At 37.6% G+C, this 19,470-nt stretch overlaps 1 protein-coding gene across 2 annotated transcripts in view; it reads right to left on the bottom strand.

Moving 5' to 3' along the window:
* The window catches only part of ITGB6 (integrin subunit beta 6), a 153,385-nt gene that overhangs the window by 57,296 nt on the left and 76,619 nt on the right, over nucleotides 1–19,470 (bottom strand). For both annotated transcript variants that reach the window (XM_028510994.2, XM_036023399.1), the window contains 3 exons: nucleotides 10,339–10,504; nucleotides 5,943–6,104; nucleotides 2,950–3,045 (listed from right to left, as the gene is read on the bottom strand). In XM_028510994.2, the coding sequence (XP_028366795.2) occupies nucleotides 2,950–3,045; nucleotides 5,943–6,104; nucleotides 10,339–10,504 (424 nt within the window). The remainder of the gene's footprint in view (nucleotides 1–2,949; nucleotides 3,046–5,942; nucleotides 6,105–10,338; nucleotides 10,505–19,470) is intronic.

The following is a 19,470-nucleotide window of genomic DNA, read 5'->3' as shown; positions in this document are numbered from 1 at the left end:
TCTCATTTACTTTCTAAATGCTGTGCGTCAACAGTATATCATGAATACCAGGTCATATAATAATTATTGTTATTAACTTCACAAAACTCATTTTTTCCAGGCAGTTGTAGACATTTTTAAATATATAGGATATTTTAAAGCCTTGAAAATAATCCCAGGTGATTAATAATATGATTTGACAATGTAGCAAAGAACAATGCTTTAAGTGCTTTTTGTCTCAGTATCTCACTAAGAAGGAAAGACCAGTCAAATCAGATACTTGGGGTTTAGTAGCCTGATACTATCTTAATGTAAATTAACAATAAATATTTGAAAACAACAGAAGAGATTGAAAATATTTCTAAACTTGGATAATTGAATCCTGAATGAAAATGGTATTTAGATGGTATAAATATACTATCTACTGCTCGAGGTATTATCTATCATTATCTTTTGAACCCTGTAATTGAACAAACAGGAAACTATTCATAATAATAAGTTTGTTCAAAATCATGTGTTTGCTGGAGTCTGGGGTGCACACTCCAGTCAGATTGAACTGAAAGCAAAACTGCTTACGTCATCCTTTTGATTGTTTACTCATCCCTTGTTACCACAAAGTACAGCAACACCACACACCTGGGCAGTCCAAAGCATCTTACCAAAATCACTGAAAAAACAGTCATTTCCCCTGCATTCTGTGAATGGGAGGCATAAATCTCATTTGCTTTGCAAGAGGAGGTGCCATTGAACCTGATCCATCCCCTGCCTGGGGAATATGCACCTAACTACTCTTAGCACAGAACTGGCGCAAGCAGTTTGCCCTCTGGAATTTCTATTACAGTCAACCACTTAGTTGCTTTATTAATCCTAATGCTGGTTTTATTTTTCAGTGATTCTTTGGTAGTTATGTTCTTCTATCCAGACATCAGGTTGCACAGAGTTCCTGCGCACACAGGGATCCTTCTAAAAGGTTTAAGTGGAAAAGCAACGCAAGCCATTATTGGTCTATTTTCAGTTTTCCTTATCAATAAGGCAAGAGATCAGCATTTTCATGCTGTGTGAAGCCTTCAGGGAAGTGCAATGTCGCTGTCATTATCTTTAGACCTCGCTGTGCCTGCCTCCACAAATGCAAATGGAATGGAGAGTCCAACAAAATAAAAATAAAACAATGAAAGAAGGGCAGTCATAGAGTGGGCTGCTGACCTGGTCCCGATCTGAGGGACCTGCAAACGGCCCTTTGAATTTATCGGAGCCTGGATACTGAAGACCACAGACCATGACAGAACATAAATTTGCCTTGTAATGAGATTAGCAGGCAGGCCAAATAAATGTCCTGCTGTTACTTCAGAGGCAGGCTGTAATCTGTGTTTTCCATGGAAATGATCATTTTCTTTGCAAAATGGGAACTGTGGATACAACAAGCTTAAATCCGACAGGGTCTGTTTCACCATGTAGTTATTTTTCACCTTCCTCTGTCTTTTTAATAGCAGTTTTGAGGAGGTGTATAAATGAGTTGAAAGTCTTAAAGACTATTACCAATGTGAGTTATAGTTGTCCATGCTCACAATCATCAGTCGTGTTTCTCTGACTCTCCTTTTAAGAAAAGTTCTGTGTAACTCCTCCCACTTCTAAACCAGGAGCCTTGGTGAGGAGGTGTTGAGACCCCCAGGGTCCTCTCAAGCTAGCCTTAAGGATCAAAGGCAGAATAGACTCACTATTGTATTTGCGGTATATTGCAGCTCTACTGCTTAAAACCACTGGAAACAAGTATCACATACTAAAGAGCCTTAAGAAAATGCCCAGATCAGGTGAACCCACATGGTCTTGGAGTAGAACAAAGGGTTCGAGTATGCAGCTTTATTTCAAGGGACTTCCTTGGTTTTCAGCAGACGGCAATCTCACCTGGAGCACAATACCCTCCTCTCATTAAAAATGCAAGATAGGATCTCCTCCTGAATCCTTTCTACAGAACCTGATGCAAGTTCATGGGCGGCACCGACCTTAGCAGTGAGTGGCATTTAATCAAAGCCTCTGTGAAATAATGTCAGAGTTTCCTGAGCCCTGTAAATTCACCAAGCTTGTTAAGAGGTCCTTTCAAAAGGAATGGGAGATCAGACTGAATTTAGACGTATTTGAAGTTTCTGGGTGGAAGTCAAAGACTTTAATATACACCTATTTTCTCTACATTTTCTAGGGCCCAGGCTAGAGACCCCTTACTTCTCTGTGACATTGCCCATTAGGAATAGACCATTTGCTAGCTACTCATTTCATGACATTTTGACATAATGTTTTTCTTAGGCTCCAAAGAAACCACAGAGATCTTTTGTGTATGCACGGGTATCTTACAGTTTAAGCATTGGTTATCAGATGTTATTTCATCTAATGAAACCGTTCTCTTTCTGCAGTTGGTGCTTCCATCCCAAAACTTGAACTGCAAACCCAGCTGCTTTAAGGGGAAAATTTTTTTTTGGCCCAGTTTAACAAGTTTTTCCTTCAGCTTTTCATTTCTCAATAGCTGCTTGAATTGTGCCTCTATGTATGTATTCTTTATGTATCTAATTTGCAAATGTCTGGGAATTTAAAGTCAATTCTCCCCCCATCCTCATAATTTTCTCTGCTTTCTGTTTACTCCTTCCTCATCAGATGAAGTAGTGCAAGGAAAAATGGACTATGTTTCCATTAGGCAGGTGGTCCTATGTTTATTGGTAGTCTTTTTCAACTCACCTTTTCAATTCCATAACTCCTTCTTCCTGGTCCCACCATATTTATCCCCCATTCTTCTCTGCACCTCCATGTTTATAATGTAAATTGTAAACAGTAACTGAGTCCACTTTGCCAAATATCCAGTATATTTGGCACGTGTTAATGATTTTCTCATGGTTTTCTCAAGCGTTAAACCCACAGAGTTAATGTTCAAGTTTTATGTTGAATAATCTCGCTAAAGGAATTTCCTGAATGATGTTTGCTTACCTCATATAAGTGAACTTGCTCTTTGGTTACAGCAAAGATCAGTAGCACATTATTTTGTACCAGTTTATCAATGAGTTGTCCAATTGTGGGATATTCCTAAAATTAACATATAGATTTTAAGTATCATCTTAACAAAAATATGCAAAATAAAGAAAAGAATGTTTCTTTCAAAGATATCTGTTTGGCATTTCAAGGTTCATAGGCTTTATTGTATCTATTACTCTAAGTAAACAAATATACAATTAGCATTATTTACTTAATTAGTTTAATAATTGTTTCTTCAATTTTGTGAATCCCCTTAATTCCTAAGAGTCAGTGCCTATCAATATGGTGTGATGTGTTTATGCTCTGTTCTTCTAAAGAGATTACTTGAAATTTATTTAATGACTGGTAGTGTGTCATTATTTTCACATTTCCTCTTCTAAGAGCCATTTACCAGCAGGCTCAAGTTAGAGGGAATGTCAGAGTGGAGGAAGGAGCAGTTAGACGCAGTTTAACTGGGTGACTCTCGTAGCTCTGAAACTGGTACTGGAATTGAATGAGGTGGCATGAGAGCTGAGAAAGGGGCAGCCTGCTGATGAATCACACACTACAATTCCTATCTGATTTGAGACATTCCTGAACCAGTTCTTGGGTTTGGTCTTATTGCTTCTTTGAGGTCACTAATCAGTTTTATGGGATCCTGCAATAGTTTTACAGGACAGTTGAAAACATATTTTACTGCTGTGCCATCGACACATCATTCCCAAGTGCTACAGATACTTTGAAAAATAAAGAAGTCATTTATTATCAAATCTGAAGATGGCCTTTATTTCCCTAGGCTGAAAATCATGCAGTACCTTTGCCTTGTACATGAATCCAAATGTGGATAATGTGATAATGTACCAACAGGAAACTCAAATGGAAGATTAGCCTGCAAACAAGTGAACTAAGATATTGTTGATGATGTCTGAAATCAGCCCAAGTGGAGGGACACTGTACACTGATGTGACGTGTTCACATATTCTCAGCACTTCAGGCAAAGGACCCAACTGCCAATCTGGCTGTGTAATACGTGCTTTCCAGGCCATTTGGATTTTTATTAGTAGGTACTGTAAAATCCAGATAATATAAATATTCCTCAGTCTGACATTTTCAATCTCCTCTGCCATTCAAGTGCCCAAACACTAAGCATCCTTCATCCTTAAGCATGAATTCCTCCAACGCTGACCCCTCCTCATCTCCACATGTTCTCAAACCTTTCAACGGCTGTGCATATATAGCATATATATTGGTTTAGTGCCCACAATAATCTCATAAATTCCTCAAGGTCCACAGGGACCCTGTCTTATTATTTTGTGGCCCCAGGAACCTGGCCCAGTGTTGAGTGCATAGAAAGTGCTCAGAGGACCCAGGGGGCTGTGTTACAGGCATGGAAACAGCTCATGGCTTCTGTGCATGTGTAGAAACTCAGCAAGGATGAATTAAGTATTTATTAGATGAGGTGGTCATATTAAGCAATAGGTAGTGTTTGCTTCCATGTCCTACTTTTCTGAGATATCTATTAAGGAGCATTTGAATAATTGCAAAAAAGGGGAGGGTCATTTCTCACAATTTCTTGTTCCTTGTTGGCTAAAAGACAGTATGTGGCTACTCTCATTGATCTTAAAATATGGAAAGGCAATTTATATAATTAAATAAATTTGGGAAATACTATTAATAAAAAGTTATAGGAAAACATTCATGTTCAAGTTTAGAAATTTAGGCAAGGGATGGAAGCAGATATTTTACGAACCATTAGATTTTTGAAAACTAATTGGCAGCACTGTATTACCTCACTGAATTCTTTTCTTAGAGAATAGCTTTTTTCCCAAGCTGATATTAGAACTCTTTCTCTTTTTCTTTTTCTTGTTGTCTTTCTCTTTCTCCTCTCTCTCTCCCTCCCTTTCTTCCCCTATATACACTTTTATGGCATTGTCATTTTAAGAAGTCAGTTAAAATCTCTGTACCATATTTTTCCAGATATTAAATGGGGATAGTATAACCTTCCCATGTTGCTACTTCATAATTCAACTCTATTTCACTGAGTAGCCAGTACCCACTGTGTTCCAGGGACTCCTGGCCCTGAGGAACACTCATTAGAGAAATAGAGACAAACATGAGCAAACACATTTCTGCACAGCGATGGGCAAGGAGACGTGAATGTATGAGAGCAAGGGGAGAGGTGATCACTACCTGGCCCAGCAGAGATCCAAAAGGGCTGCTGGGAGAAGTCATGATTCAGCTGAGTTTTGAAAAATAATTAAGAGTTTCTCAGCAATCTAGGAGGGAAGAGCATTCCAGACAGAGGAAACAACACATGCCCAAACATGGCAGCCTTACCATCTGTTTAAGGAGAGTAATTAAATACACAATATTCTGGTGAGAACTAAATGAAATAATGTACATAGAAAGAACTCTGAAAATTTTACCTTGTTTAAAAAAGTCAAGTGTTTTTTTTCCTAGCATGTTACCAGCATTTTTTGAATGACAAAAAATACACTGAATATTAACAAGCACCAACCAAGCAGTACTTGACTCATTGTTTCCTGCACAGCCCAACTGTCCATGAAAACATGGCATTATTTAGGCAGCATGCTCTGGGACCATCTTTCACAGCAACTCCTAGGTGATTGTGGTGTTGCTCTGAGCCCTCCATTCTGAGGCTGTGGTTGAGAACAGAACAAGCTAACTGTTCCACTTTTTGCTGGCCTCTGGCTCTTTGAAAAATTGGGAGTTCTGGGATCCTCTGTGCTGCAGCAGATCCAGACTCCTCACATAGCCCCACTACCCACCTGTACTCCTGTGGGAACCTCTAAGGGTGATGAGGATTGAGACAGGGCAACTTCTTAACTTCAAATCAGAAAATGTACAGTTTTCAGCAAGTGTGGATTATTCTGCTGTGTGCTACAGCAATCATTGCTTCATTTGCTTTCTTATAGCCCTGAAAACAGTGTAGAGTGCAGATTACACACCAAGACAGTTGACATGGAGTATTCATTCTTGCTGTCCAAGTGGCAAAGCCCATCGTTAGGAATGACAATGCCTGCCAGTTTGCTGTCCATTCCAAAATGAGAATCAGCATCGCTCACAAAGACCAGGAGATGGAGGGAGTCATTCCGCCAGCCAATTTTTTCCTACAGTGAGAAAGAAACATTTGGATTGTATTGGATAGAGGCAGGCATTTATCGAGAGTGAATCAATTATGATTGGACACATTCAGATTATAAAATTATATTGCTGGTCTAGTTTAGCCTTTTACATCTGCTGGGAGTTAATAATAATATTAATGTAGTAAACACACAAAATTCTTTTTATTTATTTATTTTTAATTTTATTGTTGTTCAAGTACAGTTGTCTCCATTTTCCCACCACCACTTTCCCTCACCCCACCCACCACCACTTCCCACCCTCAATCCTGTACCCCTTTGGCTTTGTCCATAGGTCTTTTACAGATGTTCCTTGAGGAGATTCTTTCTCTTCTTTTCCCTGTTATCCTCCTTCCCCCTCCCCTCTGGTTACTGTCAGTTTTTTATTTCATTGTCTTTGGTTATATTTTGCTTGCTTGTTTCTTTTGTTGATTAGGTTCCACTTACAGGTGAGATCATATGGCATTTGTTTTTCACTGCCTGGCTTATTTCACTTAGCATAATGCTCTGCAGTTCCATCTGTGTTGTTGCGAAGTGTAGAAGGTCCTTTTTTCTTTCTGCACCATAGTATTCCATTGTGTAAATGTACCATAGATTTTTTAAGTATTTTTTATTGATTATGCTATTACAGTTGCCCCATTTTTTCTCCTATTTACTCCCCTCCACCCTGCACCCTCTCTCCCACCATCATTCCACCCCTTAGCTCATGTCCATGGGTCGCACATATAAATTCTTTGCCTTCTCCACTTCCTATACTATTCTTAACCTTCTTCTGTCAGTTTTGTATCTAACAATTATGCTTCTTATTCCTTGTATCTTTTCCCTCATCCTTCCCCCTCCCCCTTCCCATTAATAACCCTCCATGTGATCTCCATTTCTGTGATTCTGTTCCTGTTCTAATTGTTTGCTTAATTTGTTTTGTTTTTTTGTGTGTGTGTGTTCTTTTTAGGTTCCGTTGTTAATATTTGTGAGTTTGTGGTCATTTTACTGTTCAGAGTTTTGATGACCTTCTTTTTCTTAGATACATCCCTTTAAGATTTCATATAATAAGGGCTTGGTGATGATGAGCTCCTTTATCTTGACCTTACCTGGGCGGCACTTTATCTGCCCTTCCATTCTAAAGGATAGCTTTGCTGGATAAAGTAATCTTGGATGTAGGTCCTTACCTTTCCTGACTTCAAATACTTCTTTTCTGACCCTTCTTGCCTCCAAGGTTTCTTTTGAGAAATCAGCTGACAGTCTTAGCGGAACTCCTTTGTAGCTAATAATCTCCTTTCCTCTTGCTTCTTTTAAGATTCTCTCCTTATCTTTAATCTTGGCTAACTTAATTATGATGTGTCTTGGTGTGTTTCTTGCTGCTGGCTTTGCTCTTGACTGGTTTCCAGTCACTTCCCCCACTACCCACAAGTGAATTTGGCCCTTCTGGTGCTGATTCCTGGCTGGGTGCATTTGTGTACATTCTAGGATCCTGTGGGCCTCTCCAACAGACTCTCCTGTGAGGCTGGGAGTTTCTCCTGCTACTGCAACACCCAAAAGGTTTTTTACAGTCAGAGGTTTTGAGGTTTATTTCCCTGCACTGGAACTCTAGGTTACTCGGTCTGTCTTGCTCCCCAGTTATTCCTCTCAGTATATCCGCACACAAATGTGGGACCACCAGCCACCACATTGCCACACATCATATCTACCCGGGCTGACCATCTCAGCCCCTTCTACCAGGCTGGATGAATGTTTCTTCTTTAACTCCTTGGTTGTGGGTCTCCCATACAGTTCCATTTCTGGCAGTTCTGGTTGTTTTTTAAATTTATTGTTGTCCTTTTGGTTGTGTGAGGAGGCAAACTGTATGCCTCCATATTGACCAGAAGTTCCTGAATCCGTACCAGAGATTTTTGATCCACTCATTTACTGATGGGCACTTAGGTTGCTTCCAGCACTTGGCTATTATAAATTGTGCTGCTATGAACATTGGGGTGCATGGGTTCTTTTGGATTGGTGTTTCAGGGTTCTTAGGATATAATCCCAGCAGTGGGATTGCTGTGTCAAAACACAGTTCCATTTTTAGTTTTCTGAGGAAATTCCATGTTGTTTTCCACAGCAGCTGCACCAGTCTGAATTCCCACCAACAGTGCACTACGGTTCCCTTTTCTCTACAACCTCGGCAGCACTTGTTTCTTTATTTGTTTATGATGGCCTTTCTGACAAGTGGAAGTAGTATCTCATTGTGGTTTTAATTTGCATCTATCTCTCTGATGATTAGTGATGTTGAGCATCCTTCCATATGTCTCTGGACCCTCTGTATGTCCTCTTTGGAGAAGTGTCTGTTCAGGTTCTTTTCCCATTTTTTAATTGGACTGTTTGTTTTCCTGGGGTGGAGTCTTGTGAGTTCTTTATATATTTGGGAGATCAAACCCTTGTCCGAGGTATCATTTGCAAATATGTTTTCCCATACGGTTGGTTCCCTCTTCATTTTTCTGATGTTTAGCCATGCCAAAGCTTCTTAGTGTAATGAAGTCCCATTTGGTTTTTGTTTCCTTTATGTCCCTTGCCCTAGGGGACATATCAGTGGAAATATTGTTGCATGGTATATCTGTGATTTTCTTGCCTGTGTTCTCCCATAGAACTTTTATGGTTGTGGCCTATATTTAAGTGTTTCATCCGTCTAGAGTTTATCTCTGTGTATTATATAAATTGATGATTGAATTTCATTATTTTGCATTATCTGTCCAGTTCTCCCAACATCATTTGTTGGAGAGGCTATTTTTACTCCATTTTATATTTTTCCCCCTTTGTCAAATATTAACTGACTGTAGAGAGATGGGCTTATTTCTGGGCTCTGTATTCTGTTCGGTTGATCTATGTGTCTGTTCTTATGCCAGTACCAGACTGTTTTGTTTACAGCCCCCTTTTAATATAGTTTTGTGATCCCTCCTACTTTGTTCTTCTTTCTCAAAATTGCTGATACTATTTGGGGTCATTTATGGTTCCATATAAATTTTTGAAATATTCATTCTATGTCTGTGAAATATGTCACTGGTATTTTAATAGGGATTGCATTGAATCTACAAGTTGCTTTAGGTAATATGCATATTCTGATAATGTTAATTCTTCTATTCTGTGAACATGGTATATGCTTCCATTTATTTGTGTCTTTCTTAATTTCTTCAGTAAACACACAAAATTCTGTGATGTTTGCTTTTTCCTGGATAACATTTTTAGATGATTAATGCTTCAGAAAAATATTTTCACTACAATCAGCATCCACTTGATCCCAACTTTCACATAGTTAGTTTTACTGTCCAGTTTCAATTTACCAGAAAAATGAACGGAGGGATGTCATATATTATCCTAAATTGAAGCTGAAGCAAAACTAGTCAGAATACAGCACAAAATGGACTCTGAGTAAGGCTGTTTTATTAAACTGTCACCTGACATTTAGGCACATATTTATCTTTCTACCATATCATTAAAAATTTATAAATGTAATAAAAGGAAAAAAATTGCTTATCAAAGTATCACCCCACACTATTGCTAATTAAGATCGTCTGTTGGCTGTTCCTTAGCAGAGCTCTCCCATTTAATTAACATTAATCCAGAATTAGTTGGGCAAAAGCTTATGCTGACTATACCATTCCACCTTATCCTTTTCCTTCCTTCCCTTATTCCTTGGCTCTCCCACCTTCTAGGAGCTTCAGCCTTGCCTATTTCTTGGTATTTTCCATGAGGAGTTGTCATCTGAGGACAAGACTCATTCCTGTGGATGGATAAGTGTGGGATTATCAAGGAGGAGGGGTGTTCCTGCATTGCTGCATGGACAGTGTGGCTTTGGATGCTTATTTTGTTGGTTCCTAACAATGGATATCTAATCATATGTAGAAATTTATACTGATTCAGGGCATTTTTACTTTTTAAATTATTTCTGCCTTTGATATTGTTTATCATGATTAAATAAAAACCTGATTAATCTGGTTTTTCCCCCAGTTAATCTGTAAAATTCCCCCAGTACTTCTACAATTTTATTAAGATATTCAAATATTAAGAATAAAACTGTCCCATTATAATATGATTCAATTTAAAATTTTAAAGAAATTCTGTTTTAAGAAAAATACCAATGTAGAAATATGGCAATTAAAGAAAAGATAAAGCTAGCCAAGCCTTTCAAAGTAGATGTGGTAATAAGAGATGAAATTTGTGTTATCAGAGTAAAACTCTCTTCCCCTCAGCATACCTTACACACAGCAGCTTGCATAATTGCATCAAATCCACCTTCAGGTGTGTCGATATTAGCAGAAATTTTCTGATTCTTCACAATTTCATTGAATCTTTCAGCATCATTTGTCAATGGCAAAATGTGCTTGAATCCAAATGTAGGTAAGCAGAAATATGGAATACTACTGCAAAGGTGAAATATGAAAAGATTCTTGATGAAATATTAATAGGTCTAATAGTCTGGCAACATTTTCTTAAATGAAAATAAATTTTTCTGAAGTACCTGACTCTGACCTGGTTATGAGTCTCACTGCTAAGGTTGTTGTTGTTAACTCCCATGCACCCCTTCCAAATTAACTACATTAGCTAACACTTAGAACTCACCATGTCTTACACAGACTCAAGCTCAGGTAACAGATAATCAGGTGAGCAGACTCCTCACTCCTCTGTGTGCGTGCATGTGTGTGTGTGTGTGTGTGTGTGTGTGTAATCACTACCTCTTATTGCCTCTCAACCGAGATCCACCGTTAGGTTTACATGATGACAACAATTCCTTTGTATTCCGATATCCTAAGCTGTCATCAAGTATGAGTCACTGTGTAGCAAAACTAAGAGTGAAACCTGTCTTTTTCCTCCTCTACTCCCTCCTGTACTCCCATCGGTGCCTGCCAAGGACCCAAAAACCAGAGGAGAGCTCTTGGTTCTAGATCCTCACTCTACTATGACCGAGCAGACTGTTGTGGACCAGCCTAGGAATAAAATGACCACTTAAAACAGTTTACATATGGGGAAAATGTCATGTTAGAATATTTATCCCCAAATATTGCAGTAGAACAGAAAGAGCTGATCATCAATTCAGCCACATCTTATTCTGAAAGCCACTTAGTAACTGTGCATAAAACTTGGCACAGGTTACTCAATCCACTGAGTTTCATAGAATGGAGACAATAGTATAGAGCAGAGGTTCTCAAAGAGTAGTCCCTGGACCAGTAGCATGATCATCCCTTGTTGTAAATGCAACATCTGGGACACTACTCCAGGCCTACTGATTCAGAAATGTTACAGGTGGGATCAGCAATCTGTGCTGTTCTAAAGCTTGAGAAACACTGGTGTAGAAATAGGGACAAACTCTGCAGCTCCAAGTGAGGTTGTGGTGTGCTGCCTGGCGAGAGCTGTTCGCCTCTTCTCAGAGAAGCTTTGCAGGATCAGAAGCCTGTCTTGTCAACACAGAAAGAAACAGTACATCTTTCAGGGTCAGGCTCCTGTTCAACAAGTTTATCTACTTGAGGTATACAGTCAATCCTCGTTATTCATGATTCCACATCTGCAAACTCACCCACTTGCTAAAGTTGTTTGGTAACCCCCAAATCAATACTCTCAATACTTTCTCGGTCATTTATATAAATGCACAGTGTAGCAAAAAAATGAGTCACTTGATACACATGTTCCCAGCTGAGATCAAATAAGGCTTTGCCTTATTGCTTTAGCTTTTGTGCTATAAATGGGTGTCCTTTTGATAGTCTTTCAGTGCCATGTTTTTTGCATCCTTGTGTTTTTTGTTGGTGGTTGTGCTGTTTAGAATGTCTCTCAAGTGTGGTGCTGAAGGGCTGTCTAGTGTTCCTAAGTGCAGAAGGCAGTGATATGCCTATGGAAAACATAATTGTCTTTGATATGATTTGTTCTGGTGTGAGTTATAGTGGCTGTCATCTATTAGTTCAATGTTAATGAATTAGCAATATATATTAAATAAGGTGTTTTTAAACAGAATTATGTATTAATGAGCTGGTGAAAACATGACCAGTGGCTCATAGGAAACTAACTCTGTATTTCCCCTAGGAGCAACGGTTCAGCATTTACTAATGCAGCGCTCAAGGAGACTATACAATGAGACCCTTGTGAATAATGAGAATCAACTGTATGTACAAATTAGAATGACTATGGATTCACTCACACAGAATAATAGAGCTCTACTGGGACCAGAATGCTACTGTCTGCCAGGGTAGTCATTTTCATACTATCAGTAGCCTTTCACAGAAAGCAGGTTATAATCTGATGTGTCCTTGGGGTTCAGAACAAAGGGAATTAGAGGACCCCCGCACAGACTGGTACAGTTTGAGATGTCCCTATACAGCCATCTCCAGAATGGATGCTCCTGGTCACACTTGGCTCTACTCTAATCTGTAGTCAGCTAAACAAAAGTTTGGGAAGCTATGAAATTTCATGAGATTAGAAACTGTAAGTGCCTTGGCTGAGGCCCTTGGATGAACGTGGCCCATACTTGCTTCTGCGCCCCTTGTTTCTTCACACTCCTCTAACCTCCCAGGCCTGTTCATTCTTTTAGCTCCAACAGGTTATCTGGTCTGGTGGACCCAGGAGCCAGCCTATCACTTCCAGAGAACTTTTTATATTTCCTTTCTGATTCATGTGTTTAACTTTAGCTCTGGGAAGGCAATTTTATTCCCTCATTTTTAATATCTTAAATGGGCTTTCATTGAAACTCTGAAGAGTTGACCACAGATAACATCTACCTAGCAGAATAGTGGAGAATCTTGAATGAGATAAAATGTGCAAAACACACACCACAAATGAGCTTTTCTGGGTATGTGCTTACTAAACATTGGTGTCATTTCTTACATAAATCACTTCACAGAGCCTAGAACTAACCTAAGGGCAGATCATAGATTTGGCTAATAATATTTCTAGAATCAGATGGGCTTCTCCTGATTAAGATAATAATGTCTGTTAACTGAAGAAAATTTGGGTTTTATATAAAAGTGTAAATAAGGAAATTAAAATATAAATTTCAATGGTTATGAGATGTATCATAGCTTGACAATCTATTACTGAAATTTATTTCAGAATTTTTTTGTAATTAAATAGTGTAGTAATCCTTCTACATACATCTTTGCAAACTCCAAAACACATTACAGATTAAATTAAAACAGGTTTTACAAGTGTAGTGCACAGACCCATAGACGCCCATCCCTAAGACCTTTTCAGAGTCCTTAAGGTCAAACTTTTTCACAATAATAAAAGACATTATGTGTCTTTTTCTTTTTTTACTGTGTTGACATTTGCACTGACGATGCAAAAACCATAGTCAGCAAAACTGCTAGTGCCTTAGCATGGATCAAAGCACAAAACTGTATAGTTATCCTTATTTTTTTTTTACCAGCAAGTATTTACCATAATAATTTTTAAAATGTAAGTCTTATTGATTATCCTTGATACAGCAGTAAAAGCTATTAATTTTATTAAATATACACCCTTGAAGACATGTTTTTAAGAAATATATCTGTGTGACCCCATTGGAAATACCCATACAACATTTCTGCTGCATAGCAAAGTACAATGGGAAAGCACTTTGTGATTCAGCTGAACTGGCCCTTTTTTCATAGAGTACCATTTTCACCTGAAAGAATGCTCAACAGTCAAGCTGTTATTCTAACTTAGGTATTTGGCAGACATATTCTTAAAAATGAGTACAGTGAGTCCTGACTGGTGTGGCTCAGTTGGTTGGGCATTGTCCTACAAAGTGAAAGTTTGCCGGTTTGATTTCTGGTAAAGGCACAAGCCTTGGTTGTGCGTTTGGTTTCTGGACAGGATCCATACAAGAGGCAGCCAATCAATGTTTCTTTCCCTTTCTCCTCCCCTTTTCCTTTCTCTAAAAATAAATAAATAACATCTTTATTAAAAATGAAGAAAGTGAGCCTGTCACTTCAAGGAAAACAATGCTCTGTATTTGTTACCAAAGATAAAATTTGAGAGTGCTAAAAAGTTAGGGTTTTGGAAAACTTTCATCCACCACCTATGAGATTAATAGCTGCCCAATACATCAAGAACTGTCTGATGATATTGATGGTGATATTAACAAATACCATGTTTATGATAATGCATTATCAAATTTGGGAGATCTGCATAACTCAGTGAAACAATGTTTTCCAAAAGGCCAAAGCGTTATATTACAAAATCATGCACATTAGTAAAAGTCATTCAAAGAGCAAGACAGACCAAGGGCTTTTAGTGTAACAGAATATGAAGAGTTTGTTGATATTGTTTAAGATTCCATAATGAAGCTAAATTTTACCTCTTGTTTAGTGTGAATGTAGTGTCAAAGAAGAACATCCACAGCCATGAGAAAAAACTGTTAAATGCATCTCCCTTTTCTAACTATATATGTGAGGTTTGACTTTCCTCGTGGAATTCACACAAAACATAATATTGCAGCAGATTAAATACTGAAGCAAGTGTAAAAATCTAGTCATCTTCTATTAAGCCAGGTGTTAGGAGACTTGCAAACATGTAAAAACAGTTATTCTTTTAGCTGATTTTTGTTTTGGAAAATATGGTTATTTTTTATAAAGATGTGTTATAGTAATATACAGTACATTTCTGATTGTAATTGTTAAATAATCAATAACCAATGACTTAAATTTTCTCAGTTTTATTTTTTAATATGATGAATATTGATAAATGTAACCCACATGGATTAAAGCTCTTGGGAGGAGGTTTTAATTTTTAAGAGTAAGAGAGTTCTGATATCTACAAGTTTGAGAACCACTAGATTAAAATAATTAAAGATAATAAGTGTTGATGAGAGGAAGAAAATTAATACTTATTTTGAATGTTTGTTATGTTCTGGGCTCATTCAATTCTCATGAATGCCCTAAAAGGTAGATATTATTATCTCCATTTATAGGTGGAGAGAATGAGTTCAAAGAGAGTAAGCTTTTGTCCAAGGTTATAATTTAAACCCAGGTCTGAAAAACTCTGTGCTCTTTCCTCTTACATCTTATTGCCTTTCTACTAAATAACATTTTTATTCCATAATTACATGGTTTAGAGTGATCAAAGGATTGACTTTTGTGTTCAGTGTTTGAGTTCTTGGTGTGTATTTGTGTGGGGGGAGCTATCTGGACAAAGAAACCAAGAGAATTAAGGATGTAATAGGAAGTGAAAAAATATAATGTTGCAGTAAAAAATAACTTTATATGTAAGTTTAACTAATGGTAATTTTGCAAATAAGAATAAAAGAAACATTTTACAAAAATAGGAAAATAATGACATTTTCAAGAGATCAAATACATAATCTTTTGGACCCCCATTCACTGTACTCTTGTTAATACTAGCTACCATTTATTTAGAGGTTCAAGTTCAAGCCCAGTAGCAAATGCTTCCATTCATCATCTCAGCCAGACTTGACACCCACTCTGTGTGATCAGTATTGTTATTCCAAACTGAAGCTTTGAGAGGTGAAATGATTCACCTCGGTTGACAGTGGGAGTGAGTTGGTGAACCAGGACTTATTCAAAGGCTGACTCAGAAGCTCATGATCCGTCTGCTACACCATGAGCCTGCTCCCCAAAGAATTTTAACTCCTTGAGGACTGTGCCTGGATCTTTTCCTTCCAGAGATCCCATGCCTAACATAATACTTGGAGCTCAGTAAGTTTTTACTGAACAGATGAATGAGTAAATGAATGCTATAAAAAACCAGACTGCTTTTCTTTTCTGGAAGCTGATTAAGGACAGGGTCATATTGTTAATTCAAGATGCTGGGATGCCAACTTAGTCGAGCCACCCAAGTTTGTTAATTTTATTTTTTCTTCTGGCAACATTTCATACTTATTGTTTCCCATGGTCATTTGTGTACTTTATGTCACTACATCTTATCTGGTCTGTGATAAAAGGAATGGTTTTAAGCAAACCCATTGGGGCAGCTTGCACTTTGTAATGCTAGGTAGAACTGCTCTACTGGACTCTCTACTGAAGCTTCTTGCAGGAGAGAGACACATAATACATACAAATTTCAGACTGGTACAATATTCTTTGATTTTTAAAAGAAAGGCCAGAAGCATTAGAAATGCTTTTACATTAAATAGTTAGGAGGCTGTTAATACCAAGCTTATTTCCCTTTACAAGCAAATCAAACAACTGATAACAATAATCACAACTTACTATTATATATCATTTTTGAAGGTACAAGTCATTAAATTTCTATAGAAATCTGTTTGGTATTGCAGGAATTGATAGATGTTACTCAGAACCCTTTCTCTTTTTTTCTTCTCTACTGACGACAGAATTCTGATTTTATTTGAGGTAGCAATGTGCTTCCTTTGCAGCTAGCTGTGGCCATGTTACTAAGTCCTGGCCAATGAGACACTAATATAAAGGGTTGTATAAATTTTGGGGTAAAACTCTTTAAATTGAGGAAATAAAATTCAACATCCATTTATAACTTTTTAAAGAAATCTTACCAAGCAAGGAATAGAAGGAAATCTTCCTGATATAAAAGGAATCCAAAAAACTAATAACTAACAACATAGTTAATTGTGAAATGTTGAAACTTTCTTCCTAAGATCACAAGCAAAATAAAGTGCCAGCTCTATCCACTTCTATTTAAAACTGTACTAGATGTCCTAGCCAGCATGATAATGTAAGAAAAAAAAAGAGGAGGAACAAATACTGGAGAGAAAGAAGTTGTTATTCACAGATGACATGATTATGTATATGGAAGATCCTAAGGAATCTACAAAAAAATCAGACTAGAACTAATAAAAAAATTTCTCAAGTTTGCAGGATACAAAATCAATTATGCAAAATGAATTGCATTTCTATGTGTTATCAACAAACAATTAGAAAATGAAATTAAAAAATAACATTAACAATGGCATTCAAAACTCCATTGCAATAAATTGAACAAAAGGTGCATAGGATCTCCACCCTGAAAATGATGAAATGTTGCTAACAGAAATAGACTATCTAAATGAATAGAAATATATGTCATGTGTAATAATTGGAATATTCAATATTTTTAAGATGTCCATTCTGCCCAAATTGACCTGTGGTTTCCATGCAATTCCAATAAAAATTTCAGGATATTTTTGAAGAAATTGACAAACTGATTCTAAAATTACTATGGAAATGCAAAGGATCTAGGATAGCCAAAATAAAAGAACAACAAAGTTGGACTTACACTCCAGATTTCAAAATTTTTTATAAAATTATGATTATAAAGATTATAAGGCATTATTGTTACATGACTGTATTGGAAGGAACAGAATAGAGTGCCCGGATTAGATTCCCACACACTCAGTCTATTGCTCTTTATCAAAGGCATCAAAAGAATTTAACGCGGAAAGGAAAATCTTGCTTAACAAGTAGTGCTGGATATTTTCATGGAAACCAAGGTTGAACCTAGGTCTTTTCCCTCCTTCAAATACAAAAAACTATTTTGAGGTCATAGTCATTACTGTAAGAGCTTCAACCCCAAAACTTCTAAAAAATATATAGCAAGAAGCTTTGTGATGAGAGGGTATGCAAGGATGTTTTAGGACAAAAAATGAACTAACCATGACATAAAAAGTTGATAAATTGAATTTTATCCAAACTAACAATTTTTGTTTGATCAAAGTCATTGTTAGAAAAATAAAAATACAATCCACAGACTGAGTGAAAATATTTGCAAAATATATTTGTCAAGGAATGTCCAGAATATGTAAAGAATACTAGAATGTTATGAAGACAAACAATCCAATCTTTGAAAGTAGACAAAATATTTGAAAAGATAGTTTACAAAATAAGATATAAGAATTGCAAATAAACACATGAAAAGATGCTCAACATTATTTGTCATTAAGGAAATGCAAATTAAAGCTATAATGAGATACGTACTTATTAGAATGGCTAAAATTTTAGTATATGTGCTGCCGAAGCGAGCACAGAATGGCTAAAATTAAGGAAACCGACAATACCAAATATTAGCAAGAATACTGAATAACTAAAACCCTTACACATTGCTGATAGAAATGCAAAATGGGGACTTACAGCCAAGATGGAGGAGTAGGTAGTTACACTTTGCCTCCTCACACAACCAAAAAAGGACAACAACAAATTTAAAAACAAAAACAACCAGAACTACTAGAAAGTAGTTCTGAACTGTATGGAAGTCTGACAACTAAGGAATTGAAAGAAGAAACATTCATCTAGAACAGTAGGCAGGGTGGAGACAGGCAGCTGGGGTGGAGAGGACTCATGGCAAGCTTGCAGCTGAAGAACTGGGTAAGGCAGCAGCTGGTAGAGTGGGCAGTCCCACCTTTGCATTCAAATAAAATGGGAAAAACAACTGGGGAGCAAGACAGACCACATAACCCAGAGCTCCAGCACAGGGAAATAAAGCCTCAAAACTTCTGATCAAAAAAACCTGGGGATTGAGGTAGCAGGAGAAACTCCTAGCCTCACAGGAGAGTTCACTGGAGAGACCCACAGGGTCCTAGAACATACACAAGCCCACCCACCTTGGAATCACACCATAAGGACCCAATTTGCTTTCGGGTAGTGGCAGAAGTGACTGAAAGCTGGCAGAGAGCTGAGCTAGCTGCATTGTTCCCTCTTGGACCCCTCCCCCACATACAGTGCCACTAGCAGTGACCTGGGTTACCCCTCCCTGGTGAACACCTAAAGCTCCACTCCTTGCTATGTAAGAGGAGCACTGAGATTTAAAAAAAAAATGGCCCAAATGAAAGAACAGATCAAACCTCCAGGAAAAATACAACTAAGTGATGAAGAGATAGCCAATCTATTAGATGCACAGTTCAAAACACTGGTAATCAGGATGCTCACAGAATTGGTGGAGTATGGTCACAAAATAGAGGAAAAAGTGAAGGCTATGAAAAGTGAAATAAAGGAAAGTGCACAGGGAACCAATAGTGAAGGGAAGGAAACCAAGACTCAAATAAATGGTTTGGACCAGAAGGAAGAAATAAACATTCAGCCAGAACAGAATGAAGAAACAAGAATTCAAAAAACTAAGGAGAGGCTTGGGAATTTCCAGGACAACTTTAAACGTTCCAACATGCAAATCATAAGGGTACCAGAAGGAGAAGAGGAAGAGCAAGAAATTGAAAACTTATTTGAAAACATAATGAAGGTGAACTTCCTTAATTTGGCAAAGGAAATAGACCTCCAGGAAGTCCAGGAAGCTCAGAAAGTGCCAAAGCAGTTGCACCCAAGGAAGCACACACCAAGGCACATCATAGTTACATTACTGAAGATTAAAGATAAGGAGAGAATCTTAAAAGCAGCAAAAGGACACAGTTACCTACAAAGGAGTTCCCATAAGACTATCAGCTGATTTCTTAAGAGAAACCTTA

The sequence above is a fragment of the Phyllostomus discolor genome, chromosome 4 (genome assembly GCF_004126475.2).
Source record: "Phyllostomus discolor isolate MPI-MPIP mPhyDis1 chromosome 4, mPhyDis1.pri.v3, whole genome shotgun sequence".
Lineage (NCBI taxonomy): Eukaryota > Metazoa > Chordata > Mammalia > Chiroptera > Phyllostomidae > Phyllostomus > Phyllostomus discolor.
This window is presented reverse-complemented; position numbering and strand designations above follow the sequence as displayed.